This window comes from Diadema antillarum, unplaced genomic scaffold (assembly GCF_040938485.1).
Source record: "Diadema antillarum isolate AM-2024a unplaced genomic scaffold, OU_Dant_1.0 scf00000083, whole genome shotgun sequence".
NCBI lineage: Eukaryota > Metazoa > Echinodermata > Echinoidea > Diadematoida > Diadematidae > Diadema > Diadema antillarum.
Window position 1 is genome coordinate 1,270,270 of NW_027270972.1, and position 14,864 is coordinate 1,285,133.

The window sequence follows — 14,864 nt, forward strand, 5'->3', positions numbered from 1 at the left end:
TTCTAGTATAATATTGTATTATATTTAATTGATGATGTTCATAAGGTAGAGTAAAAAAAAAAATCATTTTTCATTTTAGCATTTTTGTCATTCATTGTCTATAATTGCTTAGTTCATTTCCCAAATTCAAATTGCTAAATTTTGTAACTGATTATTAAATTGGCAATGCATTGTAAAAGATTGAATTTCAACTTCAGATTTTCATCTTGACAAATTTCTGTTCTGATTTTCCTTCTGATTTTGTGCAGATCCTTAAAAAAATTAACCAGCTTTATCTAATGTTGCCAATTTAATGATGGCAAATGATGATTTCTGCAGCAAAATTCCCCAGGATTTGATAGGTTGAATAAAGATTCATCCTGGAAAAGCATAGTGTTTTGAATGACAATGCAGCGAAATAAGAACAAGAGAGTATAGCAACTAGAATAGACACTTCAAAGAATTTAAAGGAAAATTTTGATCTTTCGAATGTCAATTATATCAATGATGCAACCAATAACAAATGATTGTGAAAATAATGTATCAGTCATAACTTAATGCCCTCTAAAAAAATTATAACAAGCAACTCCCCCAAATATTTGGAGCACCCTAGAGTTATAATATTGTTGGCCGGTAGTACATACATTGTATCTATCCCAGATATGCCTATGGAGTGATTAAATAACACAATAAGATTGGTAGAGTTGATTGTGTGAATTCTGTATTTTCATTCATCACATAAACATTGAGAAGGAAAATAATCGTAAAACACATAATTGTTACATACAGAATGCTTGGTGTTACTCTCACCAATCTACAAAAATCCAAGTAGAATGAGAAAAATGGACATTAGTTGGGGCTTATTCACAAGTGATCATATCATCTATCATACCATTATGTCTTGATACCTCTTACAAAAGGTTCTTCCACTTTATATAGAAATATAGATTGACCATGTTTGATATGTCTAAATTTTTCTGAAAGTATTGACTTCTGTTTCAGAAGATATGCCAAAAATATTGCTGTTTTTGTAGTCATTGAATAATTAAGGTTTTTTTCAAGGGAAATGTCAAATAAAGGAAATTTTATCAACTTATCAGGTGAGGAGTATAATTCACAAGAGGTGGCCATTCTAGTTAACACCTTGACAGACAAGTGACCATTAAAAATTTTCAATTATCTTATTTCACTCATCATCTGGTGACCTTAAAAAGAAATCCACTCCAATATTTTATCACTTCCATAAGGAAGAAAAAAAAATCCCTGCAGAACAGTGCTGAAAATGATTAAGAGCAAATAAGAAATAAGGAAGTTCTGACATTTTGAAATTTCAATTTTTTTTGGGAAAATACTTCTTCACCAACCAATATGAATATTGAAATCAGCAAGGTGTTGATGTCATGCTCTCACAATTTCTTATTCATTTCATATACAGAAATGACAAAAATCTCATATTTCAGCTGTCCAGATGTAAAACTTACCTTAAAACCACCCTCGAAAAAGGGGGTAAAATGTTATCTCTGATATACATGGTATGGGAATAATTATGCTTTTGCTTGTTTTAGCTGAAAATAGTAATATTCTGAATTACATGAAAAATCGTGAGGGAATGACATCGCTGATGACATCATCAACTCGCTCATTTGAATATTCATAAGGATGTTTCCAGTTCTGTTATTATTAGGAAAGGTCTGAATTACCTACTTGTATAATATACCAACTTATGAAAGGAATCTAATTCTCAGGGTTGCAAATAGGGACACACAAAACTTTATTAAAATCTCCAGAAGTCAACCGAATATTCCCACCACACTGTGAACTGCTTCCTCTCGTAACCCTGGTGCCCGCAGACGGAGGCAATGTGCACGACTCTATATTTATCTCCCGTAATCTTCATGGCTGCAATTAGCTGTGTGGCAGTGAATCATGTTGCAAGTTTATTCTCAAATCAGACCAATGTGTACAATTTTTTTTTTCCCACAACCTTTTGCAAGCATTGAAGTTGCTGCATGCAGCCTACACTGGCCACTGTGTGAGTTTGAGTGACAACAGAATGTGTATTGGTATTTTGGCAAGCTCTGTGATCATGGAACAATTGCACATGGCGAAGCACAGCATTATCTGACACACAGTTTTCTTAGTTATTTCAGATAATGTACATTAGATTTCTCAATTTTTTTATTTTCGTGAATTTCACAAGTTAGGTGCCATTCCCTAATTTAACAGCATGCAAAGTTATTAAGTCAGACCTTGATATGAATGTGATATGCACACATACATGTACATTTCTCCCTTCAGTATGTTACTCTATGATTTTGAATTTAACCACTTGTGAAATTGTCATGAACTTCCATTTCATGAGAAATTAGACTCCCTAAATATATGGCATATATATCTATACAATAGTAAATGCTTTTGAGGATTCTGCATAATGAAGCAGAGCTGTAACCACACACACACACACACACACACACACACACACACACACACACACACACACAATGTACACACACATACCATCGTGTTTGTAATTTTTTATTCAGTTGTTCAGCATTAAAACAGTTTCCTCTGTTTAGACTTGATATGTATTCATCCTTAATGATGGCTTCTTTCACATGCCATATGATTAAAGAAGATGCCTTACATTGCATTGTATTTTGAGGTGTTTTTTTTTTCTAAGGAAAAAACAAACAAATCAGTTGACATCATCCACATAACACATAACAGTATTTGTGTGAGTGATTTTTTTTTACTCAATATCATTTCTTTTCTTTATTAATCTTGCATGCAGTTTACTGGTTTAGAGAAGCCTAGTATTGGAACTATGTTTGTAAACACACACTCACACACATACACTCTATAATTCCTATACTATGTATAAAATGTTGTATTCTGTAACTGTACTATCTAACTCTTTATGTGCCACGTTCTCATGCCCTACTTGGTCGACGGCATGCCAAGTTCGCATATTCTACTCAAACACATCTTGCCTTAACGTATCAATGAATCGCCAAACGCCACAGTACAATGAAAGCGTTGCTCACGATTCAGTTCCTGTCACATGTAGCTTGCATTTTATCAGGCAATTGACTATCAAGTTGTGTTCCTGATTGGATTTGCGAGTAAATTTTAAGTTTATGTCACGGTTTGTGTGCAAAAGTGGAAATGCCTGTACAATAATGTGATACAGCTACTGGTCATTTGGCTGAAAAACAAACATGGATTTGTCATATAATTTACACGAAAGCAAAGCTTGGCATTTTCTCTACAACATTGCTCATTACATGTCAAGGTTAACAAAAAATCTATAAAAGTTATTTAGATTTAAAAAACAGAATGTTTTACTGAAACATGACTACATTGGTGTCTCAGAATAACATGGCACACAGGGGGTTTTCACCATGACACATAAAGAGGTAAACTACATAGACTCACAGAAGAATAGCCATTGGCTGAAATGAGTGACCCATGGTGAAAAAAATATATATACATGTATACTCAAACTCAAACTCAAACTCAAACATAGAGTGAGTGGCAAGATTTACTTTATGATAGTCTATTTTATGTTGCAACATTACCTGGGGCCATCTTCCTAGTCAAGCTCTGCTTATGAAGATTGTCCCCTGAATTTCAAGTAGTTTCTCAATTTTTTGTCAAAGTGTTTGCTCTATTAATGTACCCTCAATATGACATCGCATTGTGTCTTTGCTTTGTATGTTTTTCCTACGATTGTATTACATGTACTGTATATTGGCACGTGAAATTCATGTGGACGCATTGTTTTCTGCGAGCTAGCTTTGTACAGATACGAACTCGAGTGTCCCACTATGCAAAAGACTGACAATCAATCTTTATTCTGGATGAAGGTATTGTATATCATCATCAACACTTTTTTTTCACAATGGGACGCTCACTTCACTTCACTTAACAATTTCTTAACTTTTGAACAGATTGTCCAATTTTGTCAAACTTACTTGATGTGTTTTTCTACTATTTCTGCATTCATTGAATCCAAATATATGTTTGGTCAAATGTCCCTTTAAGGGTCTAAGATGTCATGTGGACAGAAGTTAACCCATTGAGAATGAGCCAATGTGGCTACAACATGCATTTCCCATAGACACCTGCCAGAGTATACTTGGGACTCGTCTGCGACGGGTTAAAATTCAAAGTCTTGAATGAGTAACCAGGTCTTTTATATCATAGCAGTGACATAAGATAGTCGAAGTTAGACCTACATCTGTTCATAGGAAACTCCATTGCGGATCTCTTTTCGTAGAAGGAACCCGCAGTGTGGTCATAGGGAATTAGGTGAGAGATTACCATCACGTTAATTGCACTTTTGTGACACCAACGACTCCGATCCGCAGAGGGAGTGGGACTTGTTAGAATTACGTTTGTTCTGCACAGTGGAACGCGTGTTTGAGGTGAGGGTCCGAGATGCTTTTCCCAGCATAAAAACCTACATGCTATGTGTAGACTGTGAGTCATGCTAACAGGTAGAATTCTCCAAAGAACAGTCATGGCACCTTTTCCTTTTTCTGTGTACATTTACATTGTATTATTTTTTGCCTCCTTGTTCCAACAACCGCCTTTTATTGCAACTTCCCTCTCCCTCATTCAAAGCTTTGTGATCTTGGAAAAACTTAAAGGACTCTTGCCTTAGCATCAGTGGCACATAAAATTTAAGGGCATTTTACCTGAACCAACAATTGATAGAGCTGTGTTAATACAAGAAAGTCCAAATCATTCAAATCTATGGGTATTTTGGGACTGGACACCTAGCCCTTCGAGGATACACAGAATCTTTATGCCATACTCACTGGCACTCAGAGACTTTTTTTTTGCAATTTTGTTACACTTGTTAAAATCAATCATTATCATCAATATTGTCTATCATTTTCCATAAACCCTAAAGCCATTTCAAAGGTAACCCATCATTTGTCTGACCTAGCACCAAAATGATTCCTAGTGTGAACAGAGTCACTGAAATAAGAGGTGAAATCAATCTCTTCTATTATACGTCACTTGACCCAGAAATGTTGAGTTCACACTTACAATGCCTCTTCCTCTGTTCTGTTACCAATTCTTTCTCGCAACATCCAGATACAATAACTGACGACCTATAGATACACTAAGCAGCATTACATCTAATTGAGTAACTCCTAGAGCTATACAAATCTTTCATCAGTTTTGATTTCTCATCGATTGATTCAGAACTGATACAACTTGGGAGTATACTAAATCAGAAAACTTGGGAGTATACTAAATCAGAATACTTGTGCCAAATTTTGCTTGCTGATAAAACTTACACCAAATTAGGAGTTTTTGCCTGTGTTTGCCAGTGCTGAAGGCAGGTTATGGTAACCTTTAAGAGCTGCAGATGTGCCAAAATGCCCTTCAGCAAAATGACAAGTCAGTTCGGCAGAGAACACGGCCCCTCATAGCCTTCGGCAACTGTTAGTCTTGCAGTCTGCTACTCTTGTACCCCGCTGTCCCACGCATGCAGCCTGATATGGGTGTTTACGATCTGGGGAGATTTTGGTTGGCTTTAGCATTCTGTCAACATGTTGCCCAGAAGGATTAAAGTTCTTGCCATGGATTCATTCATTTTGGACATTTATAAAAAGATTTTCGCCAAATCCCCAAAATATTTATGGTCGATGTTTCCTGTCTTGCTTTAAGATGTATTAATAAAGTATAAAACGTATCAGAAAAGGTTTATAACAGGTAGTCAACATAATTTTTTGATGACAATATGACCAACTATGCTGTAGGTGTAAGAAATATGATTACAGTTCAAACTTTTTGTGTGTGCTAGGTCTTGATTTACAATTTGTAAAAGTGTCAGTGATTGTAATAACCATCAGACTGTAAAATATTGATTAATTGGATGTCTTCACAGCATGGAAATATAAAAGTTGTAAATCTTGTATAGATGGAATGATGTCTTAGTTTGAAGATTATAAAACCCCAAACATATAGGGATATATATTCATATCATTCCTATGTATTCCTAGGAGTACATGAACATATATTCTTTCCATTCCTACATATTCCTAGGAATATTTGGGAATAATTCCAAAGTATACTGTTGTCAGCTACATGTCAAATCTTTAAATATGGTAAACATTTTTTTTAAAGTAAAAATGAGAAGTATGCAATAATTCATTGGTATTGCCTTTTGTGCCTGTTGTAAAAAATGTTGTGTTGCTCATATCTGATGTTCAACATGCTGGCCTTGAAGTAATAATTTACCTCAGAAGAAAAGCATGGTTGTCAGCACAGAGCCTGAACACAGATAATAATGTTATTTTGAGCCAAATTTCTGATATCTTCCTGAGGCCTTGGATTTGCATGATAGGGGAGGGATATTTAAGATTATACATGTAACTTCAGTGGGCATTCTAGGGTCATGCTGAACTTTTGATATTGGGATGTTTTCTCTTCTTTATGTTAATTTCCTTATTTTTTAAAATAAAGTTTGGTGACCCTATATGGTGGATATGTGTGAAATGTACTATCTTTCTCAATATTCAGGATTAGACTCACACCTTTTTTTTTTATAGATTATTCACTTCCACTTTGAAATCTATATGGTATTTCTTTTTAACCCGTTGAGTCTATGAGCTGATTTTGCTACAACATGCATTTCCCATAGACACTGCCTGAGTATATTTGGGACTTGCCCTCAACGGGTGAAGAGTAATGCATGAAAGCTTTATATCATCCAACACTTTGAATTACTCTTAAAACTTTAATTAAGGTTAAAATCTGATCTAGAGGAATAAATAAATTTGCTTTGTGCTTGATCTGGTGATCAGCACTAAAGCTTTAGATGCACAAGGAATAGGAGGTTAGATGCACAAACACAAAAGGTAAAATTCAGAACACTGTCTTTGCATATTATGTGAGAAATCATAAGTTTCACGTTTTAAAACATTGTTAAACTGTGAAATGGTAGTTTGCTGTATCAGTCTTTTGAGATTTTAGCTGATCAAATGTCCTTTTTTGTGTGTGTGTTTTTTTTTTCCTTCAGTTTTCAATCATACCAATCTGCTTTTTGTAAATGCCTGTGATTTTATCAGGCTTCATAGTTACAGGACAATTAATGTAACAAAGCTGCCAGTTTTAGTCAAATGTGGCCACTTTCTGGCAAGATAACTTTTCTAGTACCCATCTGGGGCCATCAAGTCAGTGAGCCACACTTATGATGCACCATTTTCATGGAAGATATCTACCATGTGGATGATTTTCTAGAAGCATGTCATGCTTCAGAGGATGTGAAACACTTTATCTAAGAACGTGGTTGCCTCTGAGAATAAGATTTTTCATGGGTACCGTTTCCTTTGTGCCTGAAGAGACCCTTCGCATAATGCAATGCAGCTGTAAGCATTTTTATTGGAAGAGATGGGGGGTGGGGGGAGATGGGGATAAGAAAGATAGGAAGACGGAGAAAAGGAAACATATTATGTGTGAATGGAACTCTGAAACACGTGTATTTCCATCTACTTTATTCTTCAGAGATTTAAGTGTGACTACGATATCACATACGGTACCATTTAAGAGTTCTGAGAATACGTGTAGATTCTGGCTTGAGATAATATCATGAGATGAAGTTGAGTACTGTATGCATTGTTGATAAAAAAATGAGGATAGTCCGGTTAGCGTTAAAAGTGAAGTTCCAACATAATTCCCTGCTCTGTTCTGCAGCTAGAATCTTTATGCTTGTAGAAGATCATGGGACTTATGCAGGAGAAAATTTTATCTTTGCAGTCAACTCTACACAGTAAATATCAGATTCAGGCTCATCCATCTGTTCAGCGCCTATTTTGTAGTTCGGAATTTTGCTTCCATATCTTATTGTACTATATTTCTGAGTATAGTACATGCTAGAAAAACAAGAACTACATCTGTTTTTACCACTGCAGTCTTTTGCATCCCAGTATTAATGTCTATTAAGCCAGAAATATATTTTAGTGGAAAAAATAAACTTTTTTTATTTAGTGGTTGCTGTAAAGTTTTGAATATTGTTAATTTGAAGCAAAAGTATCATGTGATTGGATCATTGCTTATGTCTGCACCCTTTTCACTCGTGGAAGAAGAATGAACTGTTATGTCTTTATTCAACCTTGTGATAAGTATTTTTTCTCAATGATATAAGAAGTCATTGATTTATTTTGTATGTTGAATATATATATTTTGTATGTTGAATATATATATTTTGTATGTTGAATATATATATTTGTTATAGAAGTTAATTTGTGATAATCTTCTTTTTTTTTTTACACAGTATGCTATGGAGGAATATCAACATCATCAAGTCAAGAGCAAAAAGCAACCGATTACAGAAAAGGTAAGATTCCAAATTTGTGTTTAATTTAGAAGTACATTTGAATAAGCATTGTGTGGTGGTACATTTGTTTTAAGCATAAGATGAAGAATATGCTAATTGCAATGCTGCACACTGGCATCGGTCCGATGGTCCCTGACCAGTAAAAATCACTGTTGGACCAGTAACTTTTTCAGGAATGGACCAGTAAAAAATGGAAACACTGGGTACCTACTGGTCCGCCATACAGGTTGGACCAGTAAAAAAATGGGTTAGTGCACAGCCATGCTACGTGAACAATGCATGTTACTAAATTGTGTCTAAGAGTGCAGTTTTGGATGAGAAAGAATGAAAATTGAACAATGATATTAGCGATTTTACTTGAGGATGTATATCCATTCATTCATACCTTAAAAATTGAACAATAAGCACCTGTGCATAACTAGTTTTAAAAGGAGACGTTCACTACATGACGTAGGACACTTTGCAAAGGGTAATACAACTCTTAACATTGTGCGGAATTCCCAATTTTGGTATTTCATAGAACTGGGCATTTATTGCTGGAGGATATTTTTCCTTGTATTGTTTCCTGAGAAATGTATCCTGGTATCGGAACAAATTGATATTTGGAGGGGGACATAAGATATTTTCCAATAGATAATGGACTGTGGACTGAGATTCACATCATACAGCATTTGATACATTCCTTCCAAGAAAATGTTTCCCAGTATTAGCTAGTGCAAATTTAAGTTTAATGTCTCATATAACAAAGGCATAAAGACTGAACATCACATGTTCTTCTATGATATGATGACACTCCTTTAATAGAACTTGGCCTTTATGGGTAAAAATGTGGACTGAAAAAAGGGCTTTGATTACTCTTCTTACATATCTTAGAAATAGTAATCCACTATACCGCAGCTTGGTAGGCTCATGTAGAAATCTTGCTACAGTTACCAGTGCATAGTTATATTTTCCAGAGTGAAAAGATGGAATATGAATAAGAATGAGGGAAAAGTTCACTTGCTGTTTTATTCCATTGTAAAAATATTAGAATTAAAGTCTGAGTTGTATCATACAATAAACCGAGAGATTCCACTTAAAAAGGTAAAGTTTTTTATGTAGTAAGCAGAGAGTGGGTATGAACTCTAAATATTCATGTAATCCAGGAAGCCAAATGTTCCAACTATCAAAGCATAGCATATTGGCATTATGTTGAGAACCTTGTTTATTTGCCATAAAAGTTAACTATGCAACCAGTGAATAAAATATGTTTTTTAATTACCTTTTTGTCAAATGAAACTGACAAATAAAACTGAATGAATAAATGAATAAATACCCATAGTCATTGTAAGGTTTGAAATAATGTGTGATTGCACAATTTTCTAAAACAGCTCAATTTTACAAATAGTACTAATCCTCACATCACACATACATATGTCCATTCTGGTTACTACATAAAATGATGGTAGAAATATTCAATGTCTTTGGAGCCATGTCTGGCCAATCCAGGGGCAGATGTTGTTGTTGCTGTTGTTGTTGTCGTCATCGTTGTTGGTTGTTGTCGTTGTTGTTGTTGTTGTCTTCTTCATTGTTGTTGTTGTTGATGTTGTTGACAATGGACAAATATTAGAAAGGACAATATTAGAAAGTTTGCATTGTGCAATGGGAAGCATGAATTGCATTACATCTTCTCTGAAATCAAATTTTGTTTAGGCTGGATGTTCCTAACTACCTGATTCTCATATACTGTAAACTTTCATCTGAATGTTGTTGTTGATTTCAAAGTACGGTGTATGTTGCATGGCAGACCTGGAAGTGATCTAGATGCAAAACTGTTTGTAATGTACTTTATCGGTTGCTAGTGTAAAATACCCTATATATTACCTGAATAATACTTTTTGAAATCATAGAATTGCCTATCAATTGAATTACAGAGCTTGTGTTGTAGAGGTGAGGGGTTATTTATTTGTGTTTTGATTTTTGTTTCTACCTTTGCTGATGCGGATTCATACTTTTGCTTCCTTCCCCATAAAACAGAAAACCGCCTCCAATGCAGCCAGGTCCACCACAGACCCCACCTAGAGACTACTTCCCACAGAAAGGTAATTAACTCATTTCTTCCCAGATCCTTCCCTTGCTCATAGCCAAAACACATTGGGGCCAAGATTAAGGGTTAACTTTACTCATGTATTTGTAATGTCAGTGTTGGTCACAGTTAAGAATTATCCTTGTTAGGACATTGGTAACTGTACACTTGGATGTGCTTTCTGTGTGTTGTTACAGTGCAGTACTATCAAAATGTGTTCCCTGAAATGTATAAACAATTCTCAAGGAAGCCTCAGATATATTCCCACAAAATTTTGTGAAGATAGAAGGATGGAAGTGAATTACGTGACTCTGTTGTGTCTTCTTACAAATTTTGCCTATAGATCTGTTTTAGTGTGTCAGACACATTGCACTGGGATTCTTCCTGCTTGTTCTTCTGAGTAAAGCTCTTTGGAATATTAATACTTCTATCACATTTAAAAGAGGCAGGTCGGACAATGCTTTAATTGAAGTGAAACTGTAAATAGACCCTGGGATTCTACTCAGAATGGTTTACAGTTACATGAACATGTCCTTTTTTGTTTTTTGTTTGTTTTTTCAAAATATGATGGATGTTATTTCTACTATGCTGCCTGCTTCTCAGTTCATGACTGATATATTGCATGCTAACCAAACACTTTGTTTTTATCAGGATAAAAAAGATGTAATGGGCAGAAAGATCATTGGTCAAAACTCCAGTCATGATAATCTCTTTATCTCTTTATGTGTTAATTTTGCTCATCTTGGAAAATATTTTTAAGTCTTCCAAGCACCACATTATACAATATACAATGCTATCAATAATGTACATAAAATATGTTAATACCCACTGGAATAAAAGAATCAATCAATTAATTTTCAATATGGCGTCTTGTAGCACAAGTGTGTTGGTTGTTTTGTTTTTGAAAAAAAAAAGGAGGACTTGTAGTGAATGGCATCACAGAATCAAATGGAACATTTTTTAGCAGAGACAAACAAACAAACAAATATAATAAAAAATCAAGGACTAATGTCTGGTTTCATATTCATTTCTGCATGTTCCTGTCTTTTTTTCATTCATTCATTCTTATGATGTGTTTGCCTGGTCAATAGACAGGCTTGAGCTGACATTACAGTTTGTACATAATATCTATGTTTGTTTTCTAAAAGGTCAAGAATATAGACACACAACACATTCTTTGACCCATCCATACACTTAAAGGGTGTGTACAGCTGTGGTTGAGGTGAGGATTTAGCTTTTAACATTTTGCGAGATATTCAGACACCACTCTATGAGATGTCAAAGAGCATGCAATTCTAAGGGGTATCAAAAGTTTATTTGATGAAAATCGGTTTTGAAATGGCTGAGATAACCAAAAACAAGGTGAAACAAAGAGATCCTAATAAAAGGCGTGGCCTGTCGCCTTTTATTATTATCACTCTTTTGGATATCTCAGCCATTTGAAAACCAATTTTCATCAAATAAATGATGAATTCTTCTTAAAACTATATGGTCTTTCATATTTCATGAGAGGTTTGTCATTATCTCACTTAGGAATGTTCAAAACATGAATCCCCACCTCAACCAGTACTGTACAGTCCCTTTAACTGCAGAACCCAACTTCTTGCCATTTCTGATGTCAAGCTTTTTGAACAGTTTTGATAAAAGGCAGTGAAAGTATTCTCCAATATTTTTTTCATCCGGATTCAGGTATATTTGGGCTATGATTTGAATGTTGGTATTGTGATTTCCATATCAAAATCAAAGCATATCAGTCAGTCAAGCAAAGTGTTTAATTTTCAATTCAAGCTGATAAGTGATCCAGCATCCTATGAAAGCTTTAAAGAGACCTTCAGTGCCGTTAACATCTGATGATGCATGGCATGAATGAAACCATGTGAAAGCGCACACCTAACAGATTGGCACCAAAGAGCCCAGAATTTCCTCCATTTTGACAACTGATTGAATTTGACAGGCCACTGTTTGGTATCTGCAAATTCAATTATGGCCGGGAGGCAAGAACTGCTGTAAGAGTGCGTGAAGGAGGAAAAGGCACGTGAGTGATGGTGTGTTTGCAAACACAAGGGGAGCTGCATCGAAAGAGTCGTCTTCAAACGAGTCACATGTCAAGTGGTGTGAGGGACTCGAAAGTTTGTCTGTCAATCGCAACAGCCTGTCAAGGGAGGGCGCTGTCTATAAAGATAAATGAAAAGGAAATTATGGCAATTTCAACAAGTTTTTATGTCTGCTTTTCCTCCTACATCTTGGCGGTCTCGACAAAATGTATCAAAGTGGATATAATTCTAATTTTGACAAGAAAACAGAAGGTGACTGATATAACCACTGAATGATAGGAGAGTGCCGAAATAATTGAGCACATTGTTATGATAGTCAGTTTAACCCGTTATCTCAATACAGTGATAATGTTTGTTAAAGCCATGAAACTGTACGAGGATTTGCAGTTGATTTGGCTGAACATGAAGAATATCAGATTTTTTCAAATATCGGAAATTCGATATTTGAAATTCCTTTGTCAATTCTAAGGTCTAGGGCTGTGTTGCCATAGTGCTTAAAATTGATATGTACTGTAGTATTTGAATCCTTTGATTTTCTCAAAACAGTAGCTGCATTCACACACATGATTGAATGATTTCTGCATTGTGATGCTAAAAGTGATTTTATTTGCTACTGTTCAATATGCATGCTTTGCAGGGCAAATTAGAGTTTAAAAAAAAGAAAAAATCGACAGTGACCAGAATGTGACCTTTGGCATCCAAGTGAGCAAACCTACTGTGGCGAGTTGCATTATTGGATTTTGATGAAATCTCCCCATGCCATTCACACACTCTACGCAAGGAAATTATCATGATACAAAATGTATATATATATATATATATATATATATATTTGTAAATCACATAAGACTGATTTTTGCATCACGATGTAAATTTCAATAATCAATGATTTCTTATCTCATGCACAAAAATGATCAGATTTTGCATTGCATCTATATAGCAAAATGCAAAATTAAAAAAAAAAAGTTTTAATTTCGGGTCTATGTGAAAGTGGCATTATGTTTATGCTGTTTGATGGCAGGCCTCACTGTGCCGTGTCTGTGGTAGGTTTGTGGACATTATATGGGGCAAATTAGAGCCATTTTTTGGACCTTCACTCCTGGAATATAGATTGGGCAGAGTTACATTGCTTGCTCTAACCATTTTATGAGCCTTGCTTTGATTGAAACGTTTCGGATTTGCACTGGAGGTCCTCCAGAAAGTATTAGCGCCAAGTTCGGGCGAAGTCTTGACACTTGATGTACCATCACAGCCCCTTTCAGTTTCCCAGGGCCCTATCGTCTCCTGAAAGAAAAAAGATATTGTAAGGTGTTTCATGAGAAATGGGTGACGCAATCGGTCCTGGACAAGCACTCAGAGTTCAAACAGAAGACACACGTAGGAACTTTTCTGCGGAACATGTGTTACGAAGTGGCCTGTCTAATTTGATATCAATCACTGTGGAAACGAGCTACTGATGAAGGGGAAATACGGTGATGCTCATTACTTGACCCTTCCTGTTAGCCAGAGGGTGGACAGCCACGTATGTCGCCAAGAGCAGGCGGGGGTGTGACAAATGAAAAACAAAGGTTTACAAGGACAGGGTTTGTGGGAGGGTGAATAGAAGGGCTTTAAACAAACTAGCTGGGTCTATATCATGAAAACACCAGTTGATCAGGTAGGCCTACCCCCAGTTTATACTGTCACTGCGTCAGATAATTCCCAGGTGAGTGTTTGGTTACTCTTCTACATGGGTAGAATCTACTGTACAAGCAACTGGTCTTATGTTGACCTTCATTATTCATAAAATGTGTAGCAGCTGAAATTGTCACCTTCACCAAGTTCACTGTCAAGGTTATTAGGGGAGGGATTAGGGTAATAAGACTGGCACACAAAAACAGAGGAAAAAACTGAGGAGCTCCAAAACCAGCAAATGAACCAGTGACATATTGGTGTGCAATCCATGGCCATGGATTTACCAATTGATTGCCAACAAATAAAATTGCTGCCGCAAGTAAATCATCAATCAACACAAAAGCGTGTATAGTTTGATGATGCAATTAATAGTAAAGACAAACGTGTGTGCTCTCCTCTGTGCGATGGTAATGTTTTGTGCAAACTGCTGAATCTAAAATACGAATCTATGTATTTCAGTTGTGTTTGACTATCAATTTGATTTGCATCTCCTTCATTTTTGTTTTCTTTGTAATGTACGCAAGAAGATCCCGCAGACAATGAAGAGGGTGAGAAGACAGTTTATATCTTCTTTGAGCGTTTCTTCATTTAAATGTGTTTACTCCCATCAATCAAAAGTTCACCTTGTCATTGACTGTTGTCTTGCAATGCACCTATACATGACCCCCCTTGCCTCCGAGTTTTCTGTCTATCCAAAAAGCTGCTATCCTCAATCTGTCACTATCGCCTGTCAACC

The 14,864-nt window shown here is 35.7% G+C and overlaps 1 protein-coding gene across 1 annotated transcript in view; it reads left to right on the forward strand.

Moving 5' to 3' along the window:
- LOC139717816 (uncharacterized) overlaps window positions 1-14,864 on the forward strand; it is a 161,181-nt gene that overhangs the window by 81,902 nt on the left and 64,415 nt on the right. The window contains exons 4-6 of the mRNA XM_071629314.1: window positions 8,273-8,335; window positions 10,352-10,416; window positions 14,653-14,676. Coding sequence (XP_071485415.1) covers window positions 8,273-8,335; window positions 10,352-10,416; window positions 14,653-14,676 — 152 coding nt within the window. The remainder of the gene's footprint in view (window positions 1-8,272; window positions 8,336-10,351; window positions 10,417-14,652; window positions 14,677-14,864) is intronic.